We start from the raw sequence: 20,960 nt of genomic DNA on the forward strand, positions 1-20,960 counted from the left end.
CAACAGGACATTCATCCAGAGGAGGAGGATTGCAACAGTCAGGCTTGAAAGGCACTCTGCAAATACAGCCATGGCCTCTCATTACCACACAGCAAATACTAGAGTAGGGAGAAGTCAGCCAACCTGAGCACCCAAATGCCCTTCCCTCCCATCTGGCATGTACAGAGAAAGGGACAATGTGTCCACGCAGGTGCCAAATGGAAGAAGGGTGAACAGAACCCATTTCAAGCAAAACAGCCCACAGAGAACATTGTAGGGGAACTGGTAGATGTACATACAAAGACAGCTAGACCACCTGGCACCTTCTGATCTCCCTTGCCCCCTGTAAATTGACCTCAGCAAACAGTTTCCAAACATGTCAGGTCCCTGTTCTCTCCCCACACAGATGGACACTCTTCAGACTGACCATGTTTGTCCAGGTAACACTAGTGTAGCTACCACCCATGCTCTTGTTTGTTCTCGTGCTCAAGATGCATCCAGTTTTCCCACCATCACTTCAGACCTCCTCCTGCACTTCTGAAGTATTTCTGACAACGCAGAACTAGACATTCCCAACCTAAGCCTTTGGAAAAGGCCATGAACTGGACTTCTTCTGGCAGATCTGAAGTGTATCTACACCCAAAGTTGTGCAACAGCAGAGCCCTCTGGTCTGCCAATGGAGTTACACCTTCTCTACCAAGCAGAGCAAGGTTTCTGTTATCATCTATCAAAAAGGTGCATGCAGACATTTCCATGGGCTTTCTGCCAGCAACAGCAGTTCCCCTCAACAGCCAAGACTTCTCTAAGGTACACTTCACATACTGGTGTGATCCCAGTGGAGGGGAACCAGATGCACATTCTGCTTTCTGCTGGCAGAACTTCTGTCCATAACTGCCTTGGTTTCTGGAAATGAAATACACGTCAGTCAAGTACACATACTCCAGATACGTCTCACCAGTGAGGCTCTGCTGCTGCTCTTTTGTCTTTTCTGTGTCGGTCAGTAGGCTTTTGTAGCTGGTCTGGGTTTTGCGCAGCTCTTCACTTACTTCATCCAGCCTCTTCTGCAGCACTGTCTCTGTTTCTTTTTGAGAAGTCTGCCAAGAGGAAGGAAGAGAGATGGGTCACAGATACCAGAGCCAGCTTGGAAAGATCATTCTCCGTGTCTAGCGCCACACCAACCTGGCATTCAAAAGAAACGAGCAAGTAAGTCGGCCCAAAGCAAGAACAGAGAGGGTCCTGGACACCAAGGCCAGCCTGGAGAAATCATTCTTTATGTCTCGCTCTATATGCCAACCTGGTATTCAAAAAACTAGCAAGTCTTCCCACAGCATCCTCTAGGCAGAAAGTACCTCCTACTTCCAACAGGACAATTTCATTCCTCTGGTTTTAGTTTTGATAAAGCATGGACTGGAGATGTACAAACACCCTCCTGTCTCATTTCTGGGCTACAAGGACTCCCTTTAATGTATAACCCCAACTTCTCCCCTAGGTTGAGTAGGACAGATTACTGGGCCAGATCCAAGCTGGACATACATTCTACCATGGCACAAGTCAAGTAGATGAGGATGCAGACATCTATCAGATTGCTTACTATCATGATAATTCAACGGACAAAACTGGTATGCAGGTGTGCACACTGTTTACCCAATATTTATGATGGGTATGCACAAGGCGACTGTGTGTACACATTTCCTGATGCATCTATTACAAATGGAACATGCCAAAACAATCTTCCTTCCAAGTGTCACTGTCCTTCTCCATGAACTTCTCATTTCAGGAGGGGAAAGGGAAAAACAGGATACCAAAAAAAGTGTTTAAGAGAAGGGATATGGGGCCAGCCACCCATAACAAGTTCACTCTTCGTACTCCCCAAAACAAGCTAGCTACATGCACACACACAGCCTTAGAGCAGTGGTTGGTTTTTTTGTTTTTTTTCAAACTTCCTTAAGTCATGGCACACTTTCATAGCATTGAGTCATAGAGACATCAGGGTGCAAGGGACCTCCAGAGGTCATCTAGTTCAACCCTCTGCCTGAGGCATGATCATTCCTATCCAAACCATCCTATACAAATCCATGATCTAAACTCTTGTGTTGTCAGAGTTGACAGCAATTTTACAAAGACAATGCTGTAGACATGTCACTTCTGTTGCGGAACCCCTACCTCTATCCTCAAGGTTGACACACAGCCAGACGACCCAGCCCCACAGTGGTGGCAACTGCCTGCCATCTCACTCTGCCGTTACCCCCAGTGACCCTATTGTGGAACCCCAGTTTGAAAACCACCACCTTACAGCAACATACTCCACTATCCCAGCAACCCTCAGAGTGTGTCAGCAGTGTGCATGTGAGATCAGAGTGCTGCTCAGCATTAGCTTGACTAGTTCTTCATCTGAGGTAGAGGTTGTTGCCAAAGCTGCTGTGAGCTAGAAAGTTTATTGAGAATAAAAGAGCAGAGGCAACCCTGGGAGGGCATCCACATGCCTCTTCACAGAAAGGCTCAGAGACTAAAGGATGGAGCCCAGGAATTAGGCTACTGCTGCCATGGTTGTTTATAAAAAGGCCCAAAAACTAGTAATCAGCTCTTTAAAAAGGTATGGCCCATAAGCCAGGATGCGACTTTAAAAGCTAGCTACATTACAGCAGCAGTCAAGCCTCTAACCTCCAAGGAACAGGGAGCACAGCTGCTTACTTAGTGAGAGCCTGAGCACACAATGGTCTCAGCTGAAGTGAAGCATATACAGGATTGCCATTGGCTTCCACTCTTGCAGTAATGCGAGGGGGTGGACACAGACATTAAAGACCTTGATGACTCAGGGTCCAGTTACTACACAACACACCATGCTCTTTCCATCAGTTCTAACCTCTCCAGGACTGAGTTCCAATGGAAGAGCATCTGTTCCCTACTGGAAAGCAGTCACGCTTATTTTGCTTGCTATCCAGTGTTTGAAGCACTCAGCTGCTTAGAGAGAGTCATTACAGACTTCAGCAGCATAGGGATAGGGAGTTCCTCTCAGTGTGTTTCACACAGTGGAAATTTTCTGCATGGTTTGGGACAAAAAACGGTTTTTCCATCTTCGAGAGTGGCAGAGGAACAGCATGCTCCTTGGCACACTCCTCCTCAGAAAGGCAAAGTAAGGAATGTGATGATTGTGCTGAAACAGAGAAACTCTGAAAATTAAAAATCGCTTTCTTCCTTTCGGAGCAGCCAGGCAGGCTAGAGTTACGACAGACAGAGCTGCGGTCAGCGCTCCCTCACATTGGTCCTGTGCCTACGGTGGCTGGTTCCAAGTCAGGATTTAGAGACATTCCTTGTTCTGACTTCGAAAGCTCTTTCAGAGGAAAGGCACCAAAAAAAAGAAGAAAAAAAAAAAAAAAAAAAGCACACCAAAGAGCTGCTGCCTGAGTAGAGGCTAGCAACATATTTATGACTGCTTAAGGAGATTTAGCATCTCAAATCTCTTGAGAGTTTCACCCGCTTTCTCCTCCATTTAAGAAGTATGGATAAACCTACATTAATCATGCTTGCAGACTACTCGCACTGCCCCAAGCTGCACCTTCTTTAAAGACGAAGGCCCTTGAAGTACTTCAAATTGAGTACTTGTCACTCAACTGAACGTGGAGGGAGACAGCAGCAACAGAAAGGCCATGTTGCTGGAACCTCTTTCAGGAGCAGGCTCTAAAGGCCAGGGGTATGTGACAAGAGGTCCTGGCTTGCCTGGCATCTGCCTCATCCTCAGTTTGGTCTTGTGAGGGTCTGTGGTCCTATCCAAATCAGCCCCCTCTGAAATTAGATCTTTTCTCTAACCATACAGCAAACAGTCCCAGTGAGCGCAGATGTGAATTCTCATGTGTTAGGACACACACAGTTTGGATTAAGAGCTGTCTAAGACCTCCGACTGCATCTCTACACATAGAAAGGAGATAATTGAGGAATACTAAAGATTTGTAGAAGAGTTAAAATGTTCTTCAGGTCACAGAATCCCAGAAGTTGGGATCCTATGACCAGGAAGAATATGCTCAAAGGTCAGGGACACCATTGTGTCACAGTTACCCACTCCCATCATGCAGGGACTCCCTTGTGTCCCTTGTATTTGTGGAATCAAACATCTCAAGATTCCCCTATAGACAAAATATAGAGCGAGTACTATTATCAGGGATATTTTCTTAAAATCAAGCCCTCAGAACTGTCCACTTCGACCTGCTTTCTGCTGTGGTAGCAGAAGTTTGTGGGGTCATAGTTAGTGGAAATAGACAGATATAGATTTTTTTTAAAGCTACAGACTTTCTTGAAACAAAAAGCAACCTACTTCAAAGTTTGGAAGATCTATAAACCCTCCTGCCATGAGCCACCTAGCAGCCAGGGGCTGAAGGAGAAAGCTTTCCTTTGGAGTATGACCTCTTGCCATCTCTACAGATCTTGCAGGTTCCTCAGAGGCATCCATGAGTTGGCCACTGCCAGGATACTGGGCTAAATGAATGGCCAGTACCATGACAACTCTTAGATCCGCCACCTCTATAGTGTCACCCCACTGTACACTACTGCAGCCTGCATACAGACACACCTACAAAGGTAGACCATTTACAGCTCAATCCATTATTAGAAGCAGATACATACAAGGAAAAGACCAAAGCTTGCTTTAAAAACTACCTTGAATAGATGCTGTAGCAGCCCATCCACAACAACACCAAACTCATGCCAAGGTAGGGTAATCTTGGTGCTGCTGCTACCCAAGCGCATCATCACCAGTGGTATAGCAGAGATGCATCCAAGATGGCTGTAGACATGCCCTTAACTGAAGCTACCTGTTAGTTTCAACAGCATCTCGAGCCCCAGGTATGCATGCTGGGTTTTTAGTCTGTTCGCCCTTAGGCTAGGTTACCATCCACAAGATAAACAAGCTCTTGTGGGGCACAGGAAGGGTCATCTATCCATTCATCACCAGTCTCCAATATGCTAGTAACAGGTTCTGTGAATAGCCTTGGCATCACATCAGAGACTTGTGCTCTTAATAGGCCTTAGGACAAACAAAACTAAAATATTCTTTGCAGCTTTAGAAGTCTCTGCCACTGATGCAATATGCTCAAAGAAAGCACTTCCATCCTCCTACCACACATGGTGCCCAAGTCATGATCCGGACCTCATTTAGGAACCTGAAATGTGCTACCTGGGCCTTGTAATCCAGGAATTTACAGAGGAAGAAAGGAAGCATGGTATGATTATGTGATGGCTCAAGTTTGCGCAAGGATACTGTGCCAGAGGCAGATCTCCAGAGATCCAGCCCAGTGCTCACACAGCAAGAAAGATGGTCAGAGCTATGGTAGCAGTTAAGGCAATTTTTTTTTTCAAAAAGCAAGAGCTCTTTGAGTAGTAGGGAGGGGAGAAGAGAACAGCAGTTTATTGGTGCATTGCTGACCTGTAGTTGGTCAATTTGCTTCTCGAAGGCAGCAGCCTTGACCTCCAAGCTCTTTTTCTGCTGTTCTTCCTGCTGCAGCGTCTCTGATTTTTCAGACAGCTCTTTCGTTAGCTTGCTGCATTCTTGACGGAGCTTGGCCAATTCAGCGTTTTGCCTGAATAGTCAGAGCAGAGTAATTTTAGTGCCCAGATTCTTATATCCTCTCCAAGTCAGTTGCAGATAGCTATGCTTCCCAAATCAACACTTCACTGGATTTTTACTACATAAAATCTTCAAAATGCAAAATGTATCTGCAAACAGGTCATTTTTCCCCTGCTTTCTGGGACATGCAAGCTCCACAAGGGAGAGCTTTTTAAAACCATCAAAAATCATTTTTGCTAAATGGTGTTCCAGCCAGGGGCTACACATTTCCATACTTAGAGTTGCACAAGTGTGAGGATACAGGCTTCTAGATCCAAGACTACATTTTTAGAATCCAGGCAATTACTTTACAATGACAGGTTATTGGACACAGCATTAAAAAAAAAAAAAAAAATTTAATCTGTAAAATGCTTAGCATTAGTTCTTGAATCTTAACTGTACCTGGATTAAAAGTTGTACAACTGCTTAAAAAAAAAAAAAAAGAAATTGGAGTGTGTAAATTCTCATGCCCATTTTAAAATGAGGATAAAGAGATACTAGAAGAGCCAAGGAGCCAAGCATGCATTTTGCAAGCCACTACCATAAAGTGTGTTATCAAATTCATCCACTCTTTGCGCCTCCAACAGCTCATGATTTAGCTGTGCTCTCAACTGTTAGAGCACTCCATTTGACTGCCATCTTAGATTACTATTTCACAGAAGAATTTGTGGCATTCAAGATGTCAACCACAGTCAACCATGGAGCTATACTGAAGTCAGATAATGGACAGTGACAATAAGGGCCTGGCCACATGTTCAATTAATGGCATGATTAGACCAAGCTACAAAGTTATCACACATTTTTTTCTGGAAGAATGTTGCAGCTTAATGCTCATTTTATCTCACCATTAATTGGCTGAATATGTAGCTGTCACAACTTAAAGGCATGATTACCTGGTTAATCATGCTTGAAGTGTAACATGTAGGAGGCCTAACCCCTCTGACCTTAATCTAGTAATTTACCCCCCACTTAGAGAGGACATTATACCATGGTGGACTGTCAACTAGCAGCCTCCTCCAGAACCAGATTAGCAGGGTGCAGAATGGCAAAGATTCTGCAGCCCATCAGTAGTAAAACAAGTCAATGTGTTTTCCTCTCCACCCCAAACACACACTTCTTTGAGAATTTAGATCCTGAAAGTTGTAGGTCATGCGATTCATTCCAGTTCTCCTTGATATGCCTTCCTATCTGGGCAGACAGCCTCTTGTGATGCCCCAAGAGCTATGTATTACAACAGCTTCACAGCCCTCAGTACATTATGGGAGATATAGTCCAACTGGAGATCCTAGTGTCTGGGACACAGGAGTAAGCAGTTCAAGTACCTCCAATTCCCATTTCTCATTACAGGAACAGAGCTTTTTGGCCTGTCAGGGGTACTGGCTGTGCCCAGGCTTGGCTGGATTTTTGTGATGTGTAGGAGTTTCCTATACACAATCCAGACCTGGCTCCAGCTGCTCTATAGCCACCAGAAAGTGTGTTCTCTTACTTGCTCTCCGTCTGGCTTGTGGCTTGGTTTAGGGCATCCCTCAGAATAGAGTTCTCCTGCTGCAAACGAGCCAGCTGGGTGTTTGGCCCATTCTCCAGCTGCTCTTGAAGAGACCGGATCTGGAAGGTCAAAGATGGCAGAACACTATTAGCCCTCCTATAACATACAGACCAACTCCCCCCGCACTCCACCCCTTACCCTCCTAATTAGCCCATTGAAGTTTTTCTTTAGAAGATGCATATGGTTTCATGCACACAGAGCAGGTGCCTTCTGCAAGCGTTTTAAAAGCCTCTCACATGTTATAATCAGACATCAAAACCCAACAGGGAGATGGAAGAGAAGCATCTCCCATCTCATCAAGACAATGCCTAGAGAAAGAGCTCTGCAGAAGGAGTTAGGCTGGCAGCAGTTAAGATATTCTAACCCCTACTCCACCCACAACCCACCCCACACCCATGTATATACAAAAGCCCTTCCTAAGTGGAGGTGCTACCTTCCCTTGTTTAAAATCATAAAGCTGCTTTTTGTAAAGCCAGAATGCAAAAGCACCCCCAAAGGAAGGATGAGCTGTTCCAAGATTCCAGTTCCACCCAGGCACCCTCCCTTCCATCACAGCTCTGAAGTGACACTTCTCTTTTAACCATTTCAATAGCTTAGACATCCCTGGTTCTTTCCAACTACCAGATAATTTCAGAGAGTAATTCCCATGAAGGGATCTGTGGTTGTTTCCAGAAAGTTACAATCTTTTGAGACTGGCTGTCCTTCTGCAGAACATGCTAGCACTCAACATACGACAGGTTCAATGCAGAAGGTGGGGCAAGCTCTTAGTCTGACATTCTGCATACATATCAGAATGGTTTTCCTGGTCTTCAAAAAAAGCTACAAGTCCTAAAGGCCAAAGGTCAAGTCCCCTGTACTCCATGACATGTACAGATGTAGGAAAGCCAGACTAAGGTTGATTGCATTAAAGCTTTAGATGCATAGTTTCATAGTTCATGCATGTTCAGAGCCTCAGCCAAACTGAGGTAGAAAGGCATGAAAGTCACTTAGTCCTTATGCCAGCAAGCAAGATCAGTGCTGCACACCAAACCCAGCACAACAAGGACATCTGTTCTCAACTCCTCCAGACTTTGCCTGGAGCATGTGTTCAGAAGTATAGCAAATCCCCCTACCTTTCCTTGTAGCTGCTGAGTTTCATTCACATGATCCTGGTAACTAGCCTGCATACGAGCCTGTATAGCAGCAACCTCTTGCTCACGAGCCAATAGCTGCTCTTTCAGCTTGGTTTCAACACCGATAGTCTTTGCCTTCTCAGCTGCGAGTTCCTTCAAGAAGATGGAGTTTCACTTAGTTTCCAGCAATTTTTGGGGGGACATGTCTTGTATAACCTGAGACATTTAAACACTCAGCAATTTTATGCACTGCACCATCACCTGCTTTCACACCATGGGGGGCTAAATTCATCTCCAATAAAACCCTTTGCATTTCTTCTTGCAGGTCTTGTTCTAAGCTGTGGCCACTGGATGTCACTGTTGTTCCATACTGGATCAGTTAAAAGAACAGTGTGAAACCTACAGTTCTCCAGATCAGTAAGCCCTTTGATTATACCCATGTCCAAGGTGGGCAAGCCCTCCCACCTGCTTTTTAAATGAAAGAACACTCTGTCCTACAGCCATCTGATTTCCTATTGTGCTACACTCCCCCAAGAACACATGTTATTTGTAAGCAGATCTGTAACACTGATAGGGCAAGGGTTTGCTGGACAGGTAGCAAAGAGAAGACAGATGTACAGAGCGATCCTGAGCCGCACACCCCTTTGCTAAGTGTCACCGCACTGGTAGCATTTTCATTTCTCCTGCTCTTACATCAGGCATGCTGAAGTGTGCTCTTGGCCTGTCTCTTTTCAGTCACATGCAAGGGCTTGATGTGGCTATTTTAGGGAATCCTTGGGTAAAGTGGATGCTTTCAAATGCAGGAACTGTACTCGTGGCACAGGAGGCTCCATTCAGTCCCATGTTGCTTGGTAAGGTCTAACTCATGGCTTGAGCTGCATAGTGTGGGGGCATGCTGATGTCAGTACATAGGATTTCTGCTTTAGAGGAGACATTCAAGTTTGGTTCTTGTGCGCAGAGAGGGCTGGAAAAGTTACAGCATCCACAGAAAGGATATTTTTGGACACTGGATTGCCTTCAACACAGGCACTATGCTGAAGTGTGTGTTCACTGTGTACATGGACAGGAAGGAATTTTCATGACTAAGAGGAACACAGGTACATTCAGTTCTTTCCACCTTCCTCCCCCACAAAGTGCCAGTAAACAGCCCCGTTCCTGAGCTTTGGTGCCCAGGAGAAAAGATGAGTTTGGAATAATTCCTATCCTCGTGAGACTGCAGGGCTTCATGAAGTCTTTATTTAGAGATCAAAACCAGGGGTAATTATGACTGGTAGCGGTTTGGGGGGGGAGAGGGAAAGGGGGGGGGGGAGGGGGAGGAAGAAAGATGGCTTTGACCTCTAATTACCAATTCGAGTTAAAACAAAAAGTAGACTCCTTTTGTACAAAAGACACTTCCTTTTCCAGCTGACAAAAGGCAGGGGGGAGGGGTAAACACTGCACTTAACCCTAACGCTTAGCAAACATGAAATTGTGCTCATCCACCAAATTCTATAGAAAAAGAGAAAAGAATTGTGCACCCTTTTCCAGCTTTGGCTTGGGGCAGTTTTGCAAATGCCTTACAACCTGCTTTCATAAAGCTGCATTTTACAACTGGAACTAAAACTTAGCATGAGGCCTCAGAAAGGCATTATGTTTGTACAGTGCTTAGCACAATGGCACTGTGGGTCCATGACTGCACGGGCTAATGCTTTGAATCTCCATGTGGGCTCCACATACAAGTCAATGTCATACCAGGCAACTGTTTTTCACAAAAAGGGAGCAAAGAGGTTTAAAAAAGTAAGAGACATCAGCTAGATTGTGGAGCCCAGCCCACTGGGCAAATCATTAACTGCAATTCCTAGCAGACAGGCAGTTATCATACTGTTATCACATCAAGCAGGAGGGAGAAAGGCAGTGTAACTACCTAGGTTAGAAGAAGTATTAGAGACATGTAGAGGGCACAAAGCTCTTACCTTGATAAGCTCCCTCAGTTTGTTTTTGGCAGCAGAGGCATCTTCCTGTTCAGCAGAGAGTTGCTTCTCTTTCTCTTCCAGTTGGCGTTTCAGCACAGTAACTGGGTCACCTTTCTGTGTTGCCTAAGAACAAGAGGTCACATGCTGTTTGTACAGGCTCTCTTAAAACCTGCTTATTCATCAGGGCATCGTAGGAAAATGTGCTTCCATCTTCAGACCCCAGGGCTGGAAGGGACCTGAAGGCCATCTAGTCCAACCCTCTGCAGATGCAGAATGTGCTGTTCCTAGACCAGGGGTGGGCAAAATGCAGCCCATGGGCCAGATGCAGCCCACCAGGCCATTCTATCCGGCCTGTGGGGCCCCTACAAAAAATTTAGAAAATTAATATTCATCTTTCCCTGACTGCCTGTCACGTGGCCCTCGATGGCTTGCCAAAACTCAGTAAGAGACCCTCCACCCGAAATAATTGCCTGCCCCTGTCCTAGACCATCCTGTCAAGAACACCTCCTCTTAAGTGTCACAACCCAAAGTTGTGATTTTTGTTTTGTGTGCGCTTCGGCACTGCTAAATTATGTTCCCACTAAATTGCAGCTTCTTTGTACGGTGGAGTTCTCTGCTACAGAGAAGAACTCCATGCAACGGAGAATTTTCCCACCAATTTGTAGCTTTCTTTGCATGGTGCATTTCTTTTGCATCTCAGAAATGCACGGTGCAAAGGAGTTCCCGCCATTTGTATTTTAATTCGAGCCCCATTATTGGCTTATGTTAAATTATGCACACGTGGCAGCTAGCAATTGGCTTGCTAGCCATATAAAGAGCTTGGGTGGTTTCCGCCCAAGTTGGAGAGAGAGCAATTGGAGTTCGAGAGGGAGAGCGTGAAGATCTCTAAGCGCTGCGGATCCTTACAGACCCAACGCATTTCTTAAGAAGGCAACAGAGGTCTAAACAGCCTCTGGCCTCTCCCCGTCGCCGAGCGCAATCCTAGACGTATCCCTATCCTATATACTCAAGATCCGAACCCACGGAGCTTTAACAACTCCGGGGCCAGAGAGCCGAACCAAACCCACGGAGCTTCGACAACTCCGTGGGAAAGAAATTGCCGAACCCGTGGAGCCTTAACAACTCCGGGGCCCAAGAACCGAGTTTGTCGTAGTCCTCCAACGAGGATTTAAGCGGAGCTGAACCTGGAAACTGTCCAGCCTACACCGCGACCATCTTGGGTGTAAGTAAATAATCTTTGAATCAACCACTACGCCTCTGTGACTAATTCTAGCCCGTGCGTGCCTTGCCGCCGCATGGTCTCCTCTGACCCCGCATGCCCGGGCTGCTGGCCACAGCCCGCGTGCGCAAAGACGGGTCCGCATATCGCTCCCGGCAAGCACATGGCGACATGGATGGGATCGGGAGGCGGCCCGCACATTAAGCGCCTCATAAGAAAGTGATTCTACAGCTTCCCTGAGCAACATGGTCCATCAGCCTACAGTTTTTGCAGTAGAGGAAGTTCCTCCCCGATATGTAATCTACATTTGATTTGCTGCAGTTTAAAACCTATTACTTTGGTTTTCCCTTGCTACAGAGAGCAGGAGACAATATCCTGGCCCATAATTTTATTTGCTGTTTTAGCAGCTGCACCACGCTGCAGAAGCATGTCAAGCCTGTGATCCACCACAACTCCTAGCTCCTTCTCAGCTACACTGCTACCTAGGCAGTCATCTTCCGTTCTGTCTGGGCGTTTGGTTTTCCTTTTCAGTGAGGCACCATTGTTTTCCTCTGTCGAATTCCATTCTGTTGTAACTGCCCAATTCTCCATTCCAATCTTATCTTCTGTAGGAGAATCAAGTTTTCCCAGTTTGGGGTTATCTACAAAACTTGAGCAGGAAAGCTCTCTTCCTGCATCCAAATCATTAAGTAAGGGAGTGTTCAATAGCACTGTGCCCAGAACAGACTCTACAAACCCATCTCAATCTACCTATTATTCCAGCAACGGGCCCATTTATAATTATTCTTACTTAAGGTTATTCAGTCATGTATGGAGCCATGTAACAACAACTCTATCTAGTCCACATCTTCAGCATACTTATGCACACCAGGGGAAGACAGGGTGTAGAACAGGGGTGGGCAAAATGTGGCCCATGGGCCAGATGCGGCCCGCCAGGCCATTCTATCCGGCCCGTGGGGCCCGTAAAAACAATTTAGAAAATTAATATTTATCTGCCCCTGGCTGCGTCATGAGACCCTTGATGGCTTGCCAAAACTCAGTAAGCAGCCCTCCATCTGAAATAATTGCCCGCCCCTGGCGTAGAACCACTGAGAACGTACACACTTGGCCAAAGCAATTGTGAAAGAGTCTTCTGCCAGACCATAGCTTAACACAAGAGCTAAGAGGAAAAGTTTCCTACCACCAGGGATGTAAAAAGACTATGGTGTTGAGTTAGTACAGCAATGCAAAGTCTCCTCATTTAATGGGGAGCTAGTCTTTGCATTTTTTATCTGGAGTGAAAGTTCAGAACTAGGCTCTCAGACAAAAGCTCCACTGCCTCCAGTGGAGTTTGTTAGCACAGAGAATGCCCCATAAAGTGGGACCAGTTACAGAAGCCTTCCACCCGTCTGGAAAGGGTACAAAGTACAGAGGGTCTTCAGGACTGCTGACTCCACAACACAACAAAGCATGTGTAAGGAACACCAAACAGTTCAGCACAGAGCACTTCATCCACAGATGGCAAAGCACTACAAAGAACCACTGGCTCCATTTTCCACACATGGGGAATTTTGAGCTCTGCTTTGCCATTAGAAGATGGCAGGAACCCAGGTCTTCAGAACGCTTATCCAGTCTCCTCACCACTAGACCTTGCCTCCCCAAGATTGATGCTCTTAGGATTGTTACACATTCAGCATCTGAGTTGCTCAAATGTAGACTGTTGCAAATACTAGCCCGAGTTAGGAGCAGTCACACCTTAAGGCTAAAACCCTTCTCTGGCTGTCCCCCCCCATCTGCACAGCTGTGACTTGCTACAAGAGGGCTGGCAAGCAGGCACTGGACTATGAGCTATAGTTGCGAGTTGCCACTACTGAGCTGGTGAGCCAGGACAAGCTTCTAACCCTGCACTAGGCAGGGGTGTAGAAGAGATGCACGGAGTGGGGCAAGGCAGGGGGCCAGAGCACGAAGCTAGAAGGTGGAGAGTTAATGGAACATGGGTGGGTAATGAAGTGTGAGGTAGAAAGGAAATGAGATGGGGGAAGGATGGTGAAGAGAAGGAAGAAGTCAGCCGCTGAAATATAAAATAAAAGAGCATTTAAAAATAAATAAATAAATAAATAAATAAATAAAGGAAAGTAAATTAAAGAAGGCCTCATGTTTTAATAAACTGAGACTTGGATTTAGGGTTGTTTGTCATGCTTCCCAGGATGGCTAAGAGGTGGGAGCGGTGAGGGAAGGCACTTTTAGGGGAGCTACTGCCCCTGTCCAGAGAAGAAATCCCCAGCTCATGGGGATCTGATCTGACCCATTTTGTTCTACCCTTCCCCCAAATCTATCCATACCCTGAGACCTGGCTAGCTCCTATGTGCTCTGCAGGCTGTTTGCATAGGATTGCACACCTGGGGGTGGGAAGGTCCCACACCTAGAGGTCGGAGGCAGAGTTAGCTTGGTGCCAGAAATCACCCCTGGGCAAGAGAGTTTAGCGGGTAGAAAGTTTGTCCCTGCAGAACAGGAGGTGGGGGAGGGCACACAGCATCCTGAAGGACTGCAACCTGGATGGCTCATCTGTGGGGAGTGGCCACACATTAATGGAGCACAAGCTGGGTAACACGGATCAGAGACAAAGCCTGCCTTGGAGTGGTGTAACTAAGCTGCCTAAAAAGTGCGCTTAAGGTGTTAATGTGATTCTACTTTCAGGTGTTAATGTGTGGACAATCCAAGGGTTAAGAGTTCTAGGAGCCACCTAAAATTAAGTGTGTAGCAAGGTCCTTATAGGAGAGTGTGGAACACCACATTTCCCTTTCACTGTCACCCAAGATCACATAAGAACCTTTAGCAAAACAGTGAGCATAACACAAAGTTAAGGCCCAGACTATTCAGTTTCAGCCACGAGATCTGACGTTCCACTGAGCAACCTCCAGTTACTGCCAGAAGAGACAAGGTGATCCTCTCATTTTAAAAGGCAGCTTATGGAGAAAGTTTGTTAAGTTGGCTTAGCCAAGTACATTGCATCTTATGAAAAGTGGGTCAGATCTTTAAATACAAATCTCTCTATAGTTCCATCTGATTGACACCAGCTGAGGTCCTGGCCCACAATCTCCAGCCCCCGCACTCCTGGAACGGGCCTGTGTCACACTTGGGCCAAGAGGATGTTAGAAAACTACATGAAGCAGCTGCTGGCTGCTCTCACTTTACCACAGGGAAGTCAGCAGCCAATTTGCTCTGAGCTAGGGAGTTATACTACCGTGTGCCACGTGTCCTGGACAACACCGGCTCTCTCTGACAGGATCTCGATGAGTTGCTGGGCCTCTCCCTCACTGAAGATCATGCTACTAATGGTGGAAACCAGGGTCTTGTATGGCAGGTAGAGGGGACCATCAGCATCTGTAGGCACTGAAGGGAAAAACAAGAGTGGGGGCGTTATATAAACCAACAAGATATTGAACAATAGCAAGTTTGCGACACGGGGATTTGCACCAGTTTATAAAGTTAGTATGGACTCACTCATTTTGGATCAAGGGTCTTAGGGTATGCCCAGACAAGCAAGTCATCATGAAGCAAGACTGGCTATAGTGGCTAAGTGCCACTGGCTAAGTGCCTGCATTCATGCTCCTACCTAGTGGTACTTAAGTCACACTTTACCCCTCACCAAAAGCAGAGCAAGGCATTTCATATCTACCACAGGGTAAAAGTGTGCACATGGGCTGTTGCCACAAAGCAGCCAAGGAGCTACAAAAGTTCACACCAGGCAAGGCATACCTTGCAGCTGATGCCACCCTATAGCTTAGCTTAAGCAAATTCCTGAACAAACTCACTAATTAACCAAAATACGCATCTTCAGTTTCTTAGCAGTGGTTTGACTAGAATCATTTTTAGTTACCCTTTTACACAGGGTAGTACAAAACTGGCAGGAAAGATTTGAACGGTATGTACAGTCATCCAAACACAAGACCAGTTCATAAGACACTTAAACACTAATATATATATATATATATATGAGAGAGAGAGAGAGAGAGAAAATACAGGGCAGCACAACGAAAGGCATCATTTTTGGTCTATTGTTTAGTAAGGCATGTGTCAAGGTCAAACAACCCTCAGTCAGAGCAATTCCCAGCTCACAGCAAAGCATAAGAGTGAACTTTAATAACTTAGAGGTGAGCAAGTGGGGCTCACGTCAAACCTATGAGCATCTAGTTAGAATCCCATAGCAATGGCATGGCATTAAAAACAAAAGCTTAAAATCTTTTGGAAATCTTCAGAAGAAGAATCAACATCTTGGTATGGACCAAGTGGTGACAACAGAGCATACGCCATTTCTTCCTACGCACCTTAATTTCTAGAGCTCTGGCAGTTCGAGAAGCATCACCCACCAACTTGGGTAGTTATAGATTAAGTCGTTCAGACACAGCAGAGATGGAGGACAGTTTGAGAAACAGCATTTCTCAAGATTAGTCTTCAGAAGTGGATTCTGGAGGTAACATCACTCCTGAAGTGCTACAGCAAGTTGTAAAGAGTCTGCATTTAAAAAAAATCGGCATGTGCACAGGAGCCAAGTGTCAGTGAAAACAGTCAACTTTCCATAATCTGGATATGTACAAAGTGACCAATATAAGGAAGAACATGCAAGCATCCCCTGGTTTGGAGAGCTGGTCCATAAAGGTATGGTGCCTGCCCTACCTCTCCAAACCATTTCTTTAAAAAGAGCTATTTCTTGCTTGAAGATAGTAGTGCAGAGAACCTGAAATGATGGCTTATTATCAAGGCACCATGTTCTGCAGGAACTTGGTTTCAAGTTCTACCAACGCATCAGATAAGTTTTAGGAGAGGATGCTCTCCTTTGTGACCCTAACTAATCCAATACTAGCCACTGAGAAGATCCATGGCCTTGAATTCAAAGTATTGTTACCGATGTAGCTCCAGCTCTCAGTGTACATCTCAGGACTAGTCTACACACAAAATCATTCTACAAATAAAAAAGGCAAGATGTGATCCATTCAGTAATACAGGCAACCGCCGCTTGGCACTCTTAATTGGTTCTCGAAAAACCAAACGTTAAGCAGAATAGTGTTAAGCGAAACCAATTTTGACAAACCAAGATGGCGACAAACTGGCGCTAAATTGCAGTGAGGCTGCATGATGCCAATGCACTGTGGCGCTAGTGTACTCTCCCTGTTGCCAGCTGTACAATGCCTGTGAGCGTTATAACAAAACTCGCTAAGCCCTAAGTAGAATCAGGTATCAATATAAAGCGATAGCTATAGTGAAATAGCGCTAAGCGAAACAGTGTTAGGCGGGGGTTGCCTGTACAAGTATACACAAAGAGAACCTATAACAGCTTAAATTCTGGTCCATTTCCCCACATGCACAAAACCACAGACAGAATCAGCTTGAGGATTTCCCAGCTAAACAGTCCATTATGAGCTGTAAACTCCCCAAGGTCACACCACTGCTAATGGAAAAGAGCATCAACCAGTGAAGAGGAACCACATGGTCCTGAAAAACAGTTTCTTGGTGGTGTTTCTTTTTCTTATAAAAGGAGTCAAGATTCTAGAGTACTTCAGAATCACATTCCCCTACTTTAGGTCCTCTTCCCTCTGGAAGGGAAGAAAGTTTCATACAGCTTCTAGCTAGCCATCTACCCTGGCTAAGAACAGACACTGCATTTATCCCTGGATACATTGTGCTTCTATTTGTCCCAGGACAGGCATATACACACTTAGACACACACTAAACCTCGATTTAAAAAGGGGAAAATGCAATGCTGCCTATAAGACACTGCATCATTGAATCAATCCTAGAATAAAACTATACAGACATACTTTACAATATTCCCAGGATAAACTATTACTACCTCTTATTTGGGAAATGTTTTTAGGATTTATGCTGGTGCAACAGACATGGATGTCTATGTTTGCATTCTGTCTCGAAATAAAAATGTTTTATCCCAGGAGAATTGTGATGTCTGTTGGCAGCTTTAGTCTTTCTGTTTACAGTGATGACAACTCACCCTCTTAGCACTTAGGCTACCTATAGATGCGCTGGTTCGCATGCCACTTAGAAGGTGTTGGAGCAGACACAATTAATTGAGTCTGCTCTGCGTTCCAATCAGAATGCTCCAGCATTGCCTCACCATCATGTTTATTAAGACCCCGTCCCCCCCATTATAAATATGTCTACAGGGGCCCTTTAACTAAAGCTCCTTGAAGGAGCTTTAGTTAAAGCACCCCTGCAGGCATTTTAAAACATGGGGAGGGGGGCTTAAAACAATGTGACAGCGACCGTTTTTAATTAGAGTGGTTGTCAGGAAATGACTCTAATAAAAACGGCCCATCCCCACCCTCAAGCATGTGTATAGGCACCCTTAGTGTCTTGTGTTCAAACTACACTGCTGATCCAAAGGGTGCAGACAGAAGTCCAGCTCCTGGGTCCATCTCACTGCAACTCATAGAAAGCACCATGAGTTAAAAAGTGATCCTCCCAACCCAATGGATGTTAGCTGATGGATCAGGAGGGTGAAGGATGAGCTCCAGTTAGGAGCTGAGTCTCTACAGCCTCTTCTCCTAGCTTTACCCTGCATCTTGCAGCTCTGCTTCTGTCTCTGGATGGGAGGGAGAAGGCAGAGAAGGGAAGTCTATTTTGGGCTTCTCAGCCCCACTGCAGTGGGTAGATTAGAGCTGCCTCCACCCCCGAGATGAGGGGCTCTAATCCACCCCCCACTCCAGCAGGACTGAGAAAACCCTATAACAGACCTTCCTCCCCTGCTTTCTCCCCACTCCCATCCAGAGAACAGCAGCTGCACTGCAGCAGAGGCAGACAGATTAATGAAAGCACTACGCTTTGGAGCATCTTCATTTGAACCCTCATACAACAAGGGTTAATTTGTCGTGTGACTGGAGCACTGTGCAGCTGTGCTCTTCTGTTTGGGCCTGGCTTTAGAAGCACTTTCAAAGGGCCCATTCCACAACAAATGTAATTTCTGTCTGCTCCCAAAGGGCATTTTTACGTGTTGCAGGGTGCAGCGCCAAGCATTTTAATTTGCCAGCTGTGACAATTAGAAGTGCCTGTGCGTCATGTGCATCAGTGTCCCCATGCTGAAAAAAAAAAAAAATGGCGGCAGGGCGCTTTGAACTAAAGCTCATTGAATGTATTTTATTTCAAAGCACCCTGCCGCGATTTTTGCAGCGCGGAGATGTGCAGCGATCCGGATACACATGACGCAGGCTGCCAGAGCACATCAATTTCTGTGCTCCAACAGACTCGATTAATTGAGTCTGCTCCAATGCATCAGAGCAGGCTCCACACACGTGTACAGGAACCCAAAGAAACCATTTCACACCATGCCTGGGGCCCTGGCTACTACTTCCGTTTATATGGCATCGGCCACTACTTGCTCAACCTGTATTCTGACAGGGCCAAATCTCTGCCAAAACTGGCAAGCAAGGGGTGAATTTAATTTGTGTGTATAATCAAGTAAAACTAAAGGCTATCAAGCCAGAAGACTGCAGCTGGATCAAAATCAAAGCATTTTCAACAAGTGTTAAACAAGACACTACCCCCACCCCAGAAAATAAATTTGAGATTAGACCAAACTATTTGAAATCATTGCAAACACCTTTGCAACCATAATTGTGTTCAAAAGGAAAAAAAAAAAGTCACTCAAGTTGTGTCATCATACAGAAATTGTTAAAGGGGTATGATTTTAGACCCAGATGTGAAGAACTTAGTTCTAAAATAAGAATCTCTGAAGAGCAGCAGCTCAGCAGGATACCTGTATTCAAAGTCATGAATAAACTAGATTACAACATGCCTGCCGCAGAGTGCTAGAATTAAGCTTTAGCCATTTACAAGCAAGGGCAAGATCCATCACAAAGTTTCTTTGGTAGTCACAATTTAGGTATGGCATGCAACTGACCATGCAGACCATTGGCTTCCACAGTAAAAATCAGGAGCACCAATGCTACCATTACCCTTGTTCTGTCCACAGAGCTTCAGAATAAGGCAAGAGTCACCTCCACTTCAAATCAAAAAGCACCTATAAGCACACCAGTGTGGGCAGTCTGCTGCACATGCCATGTTGCCACCTCTGAAAAACAGTAGATGGGTGTACAGGAGACCCTCTTGCATCTGCACCCTGGAAACGCCCTGCCTCCAGCAGCCTCTGCCGGCTGGTAGACAGTATTCAGACAGGCAGCTCCAGCTGTACTCAGGGAATACTGTGGTGCAATTATTTACTGCTTGCTGAAGGCAACTCCCTGCCTTTCCCACAAGTCATGCTACCACCATTTGGAGGACTCTGCTCAGCTGCTGGCCTGCCTCCTGGGTAGCAAGGACTTAGCAATACAGGGAATAAGGACAGCAAGACAGCAGACCCTGCCCCATCCCCTCACCTCAGCAGCTACAGCAAGAGGAGCAAGCTAGACAAGGACAGGCTGCAAGTCCTTTCCCAGATCATGGCCCTTTCCCTCCCACCTCCCTGTCCACCACAACAGACTTATCAGCTGCATGCAGCTCTACATGCTGCTCCTTGCCACCTAAGTGCTGCGCTGCAGCTGCACACATGCATGGGTATTTATTGGCCAAATTATCAGCCACATCAGGCCAATTTCCATTACAATCAATTTTCTTTATATCGGTGCCGATCTGATATATCACCTCTATTAGCCACATGCTGACAAAGGCAAAACTCCTATCCACCTTGGCAAGGCTAGAATTTAGCTTCTCATATCTAATCAATTGCTGTCTTCCTCTTCTAATACAGCCAGATCATAAAACAGGTTGAGTGCGCCCAAATCCTCTATTGGAAAACCGGAGGGGGTGGCAGGGCAGGCCCATCCCAGCCCATGAAAAGTTTAAGGGTCATTTTGTCCTAGATGGCTTTAAATTTAAAGTTAGTCAACTTGATACTTTTATAAATGCTCCACAACCCTGTTTAATCTCCAGAGCTACTGCCAAGCAAGCATCAAGATTTCTTTCAGTAAGGGGGAAAAATGTCAAACTCCAACAAACTTTAAGTGAGGATTTTAAATGTACTTTTGGCCCCATCAGCTACAAAACAGTCTCCTTGCCACTGACAGTCCCAGTGTCTCCTAGCAACTCAAACTGGGTCAGACACATCCAGGGACCTAAATGCTCCAGGACTTACTGTGACATCCATCTTGAACCCAATACAGATCCTCAAGGTTTTGGGAGCTAGAAGCTTTATTTCTGTAGGAGGCATTAGGACCATTACAGGCAAAAGCTGTTAGATAGGCTGCCTTACTGGAAGTGATGCTTAAAGTTAGCCTAGTCCTTCACTCAAAGGGAAAGCTGCCGCTGTTGACAAGTGATAGGCATTTTAAAGAAATGCATGACATGAGTTTACCTTTTTGATGAAGAAGGTGTCAGAAAATTGAGAAGGGTTCAGACAGGCAAGAGGAATGTTCCACAGATGGGGAAAGTCATGCCTTAAGTGGAGAGCTCAAGAGTGACATCCAACATGGTTTATCTCCATGAAAGAAAAAGCTGAGGAGACTTGATCAATTTACAAATAGCAGAATAAGAAAGACTTCTAGATCTTGTAGAAAAAGAAAATTTAAAA

The 20,960-nt window shown here is 45.6% G+C and overlaps 1 protein-coding gene across 5 annotated transcripts in view; it reads right to left on the bottom strand.

Moving 5' to 3' along the window:
- The window catches only part of RRBP1 (ribosome binding protein 1), a 64,549-nt gene that overhangs the window by 20,385 nt on the left and 23,204 nt on the right, over nucleotides 1–20,960 (bottom strand). For all 5 annotated transcript variants that reach the window (XR_003095673.1, XR_003095672.1, XM_006030438.3 and 2 more), the window contains exons 3-8: nucleotides 14,628–14,776; nucleotides 10,186–10,308; nucleotides 8,234–8,386; nucleotides 7,062–7,180; nucleotides 5,396–5,549; nucleotides 935–1,073 (exon numbers count right to left, since the gene is read on the bottom strand). Coding sequence is in view for 3 of the 5 variants with exons in the window: in XM_006030438.3 (XP_006030500.1) it covers nucleotides 935–1,073; nucleotides 5,396–5,549; nucleotides 7,062–7,180; nucleotides 8,234–8,386; nucleotides 10,186–10,308; nucleotides 14,628–14,776 (837 nt within the window). In the remaining 2 variants the exon portion in view is untranslated. The remainder of the gene's footprint in view (nucleotides 1–934; nucleotides 1,074–5,395; nucleotides 5,550–7,061; nucleotides 7,181–8,233; nucleotides 8,387–10,185; nucleotides 10,309–14,627; nucleotides 14,777–20,960) is intronic.

Source organism: Alligator sinensis, unplaced genomic scaffold (genome assembly GCF_000455745.1).
Source record: "Alligator sinensis unplaced genomic scaffold, ASM45574v1 scaffold21_1, whole genome shotgun sequence".
Lineage (NCBI taxonomy): Eukaryota > Metazoa > Chordata > Crocodylia > Alligatoridae > Alligator > Alligator sinensis.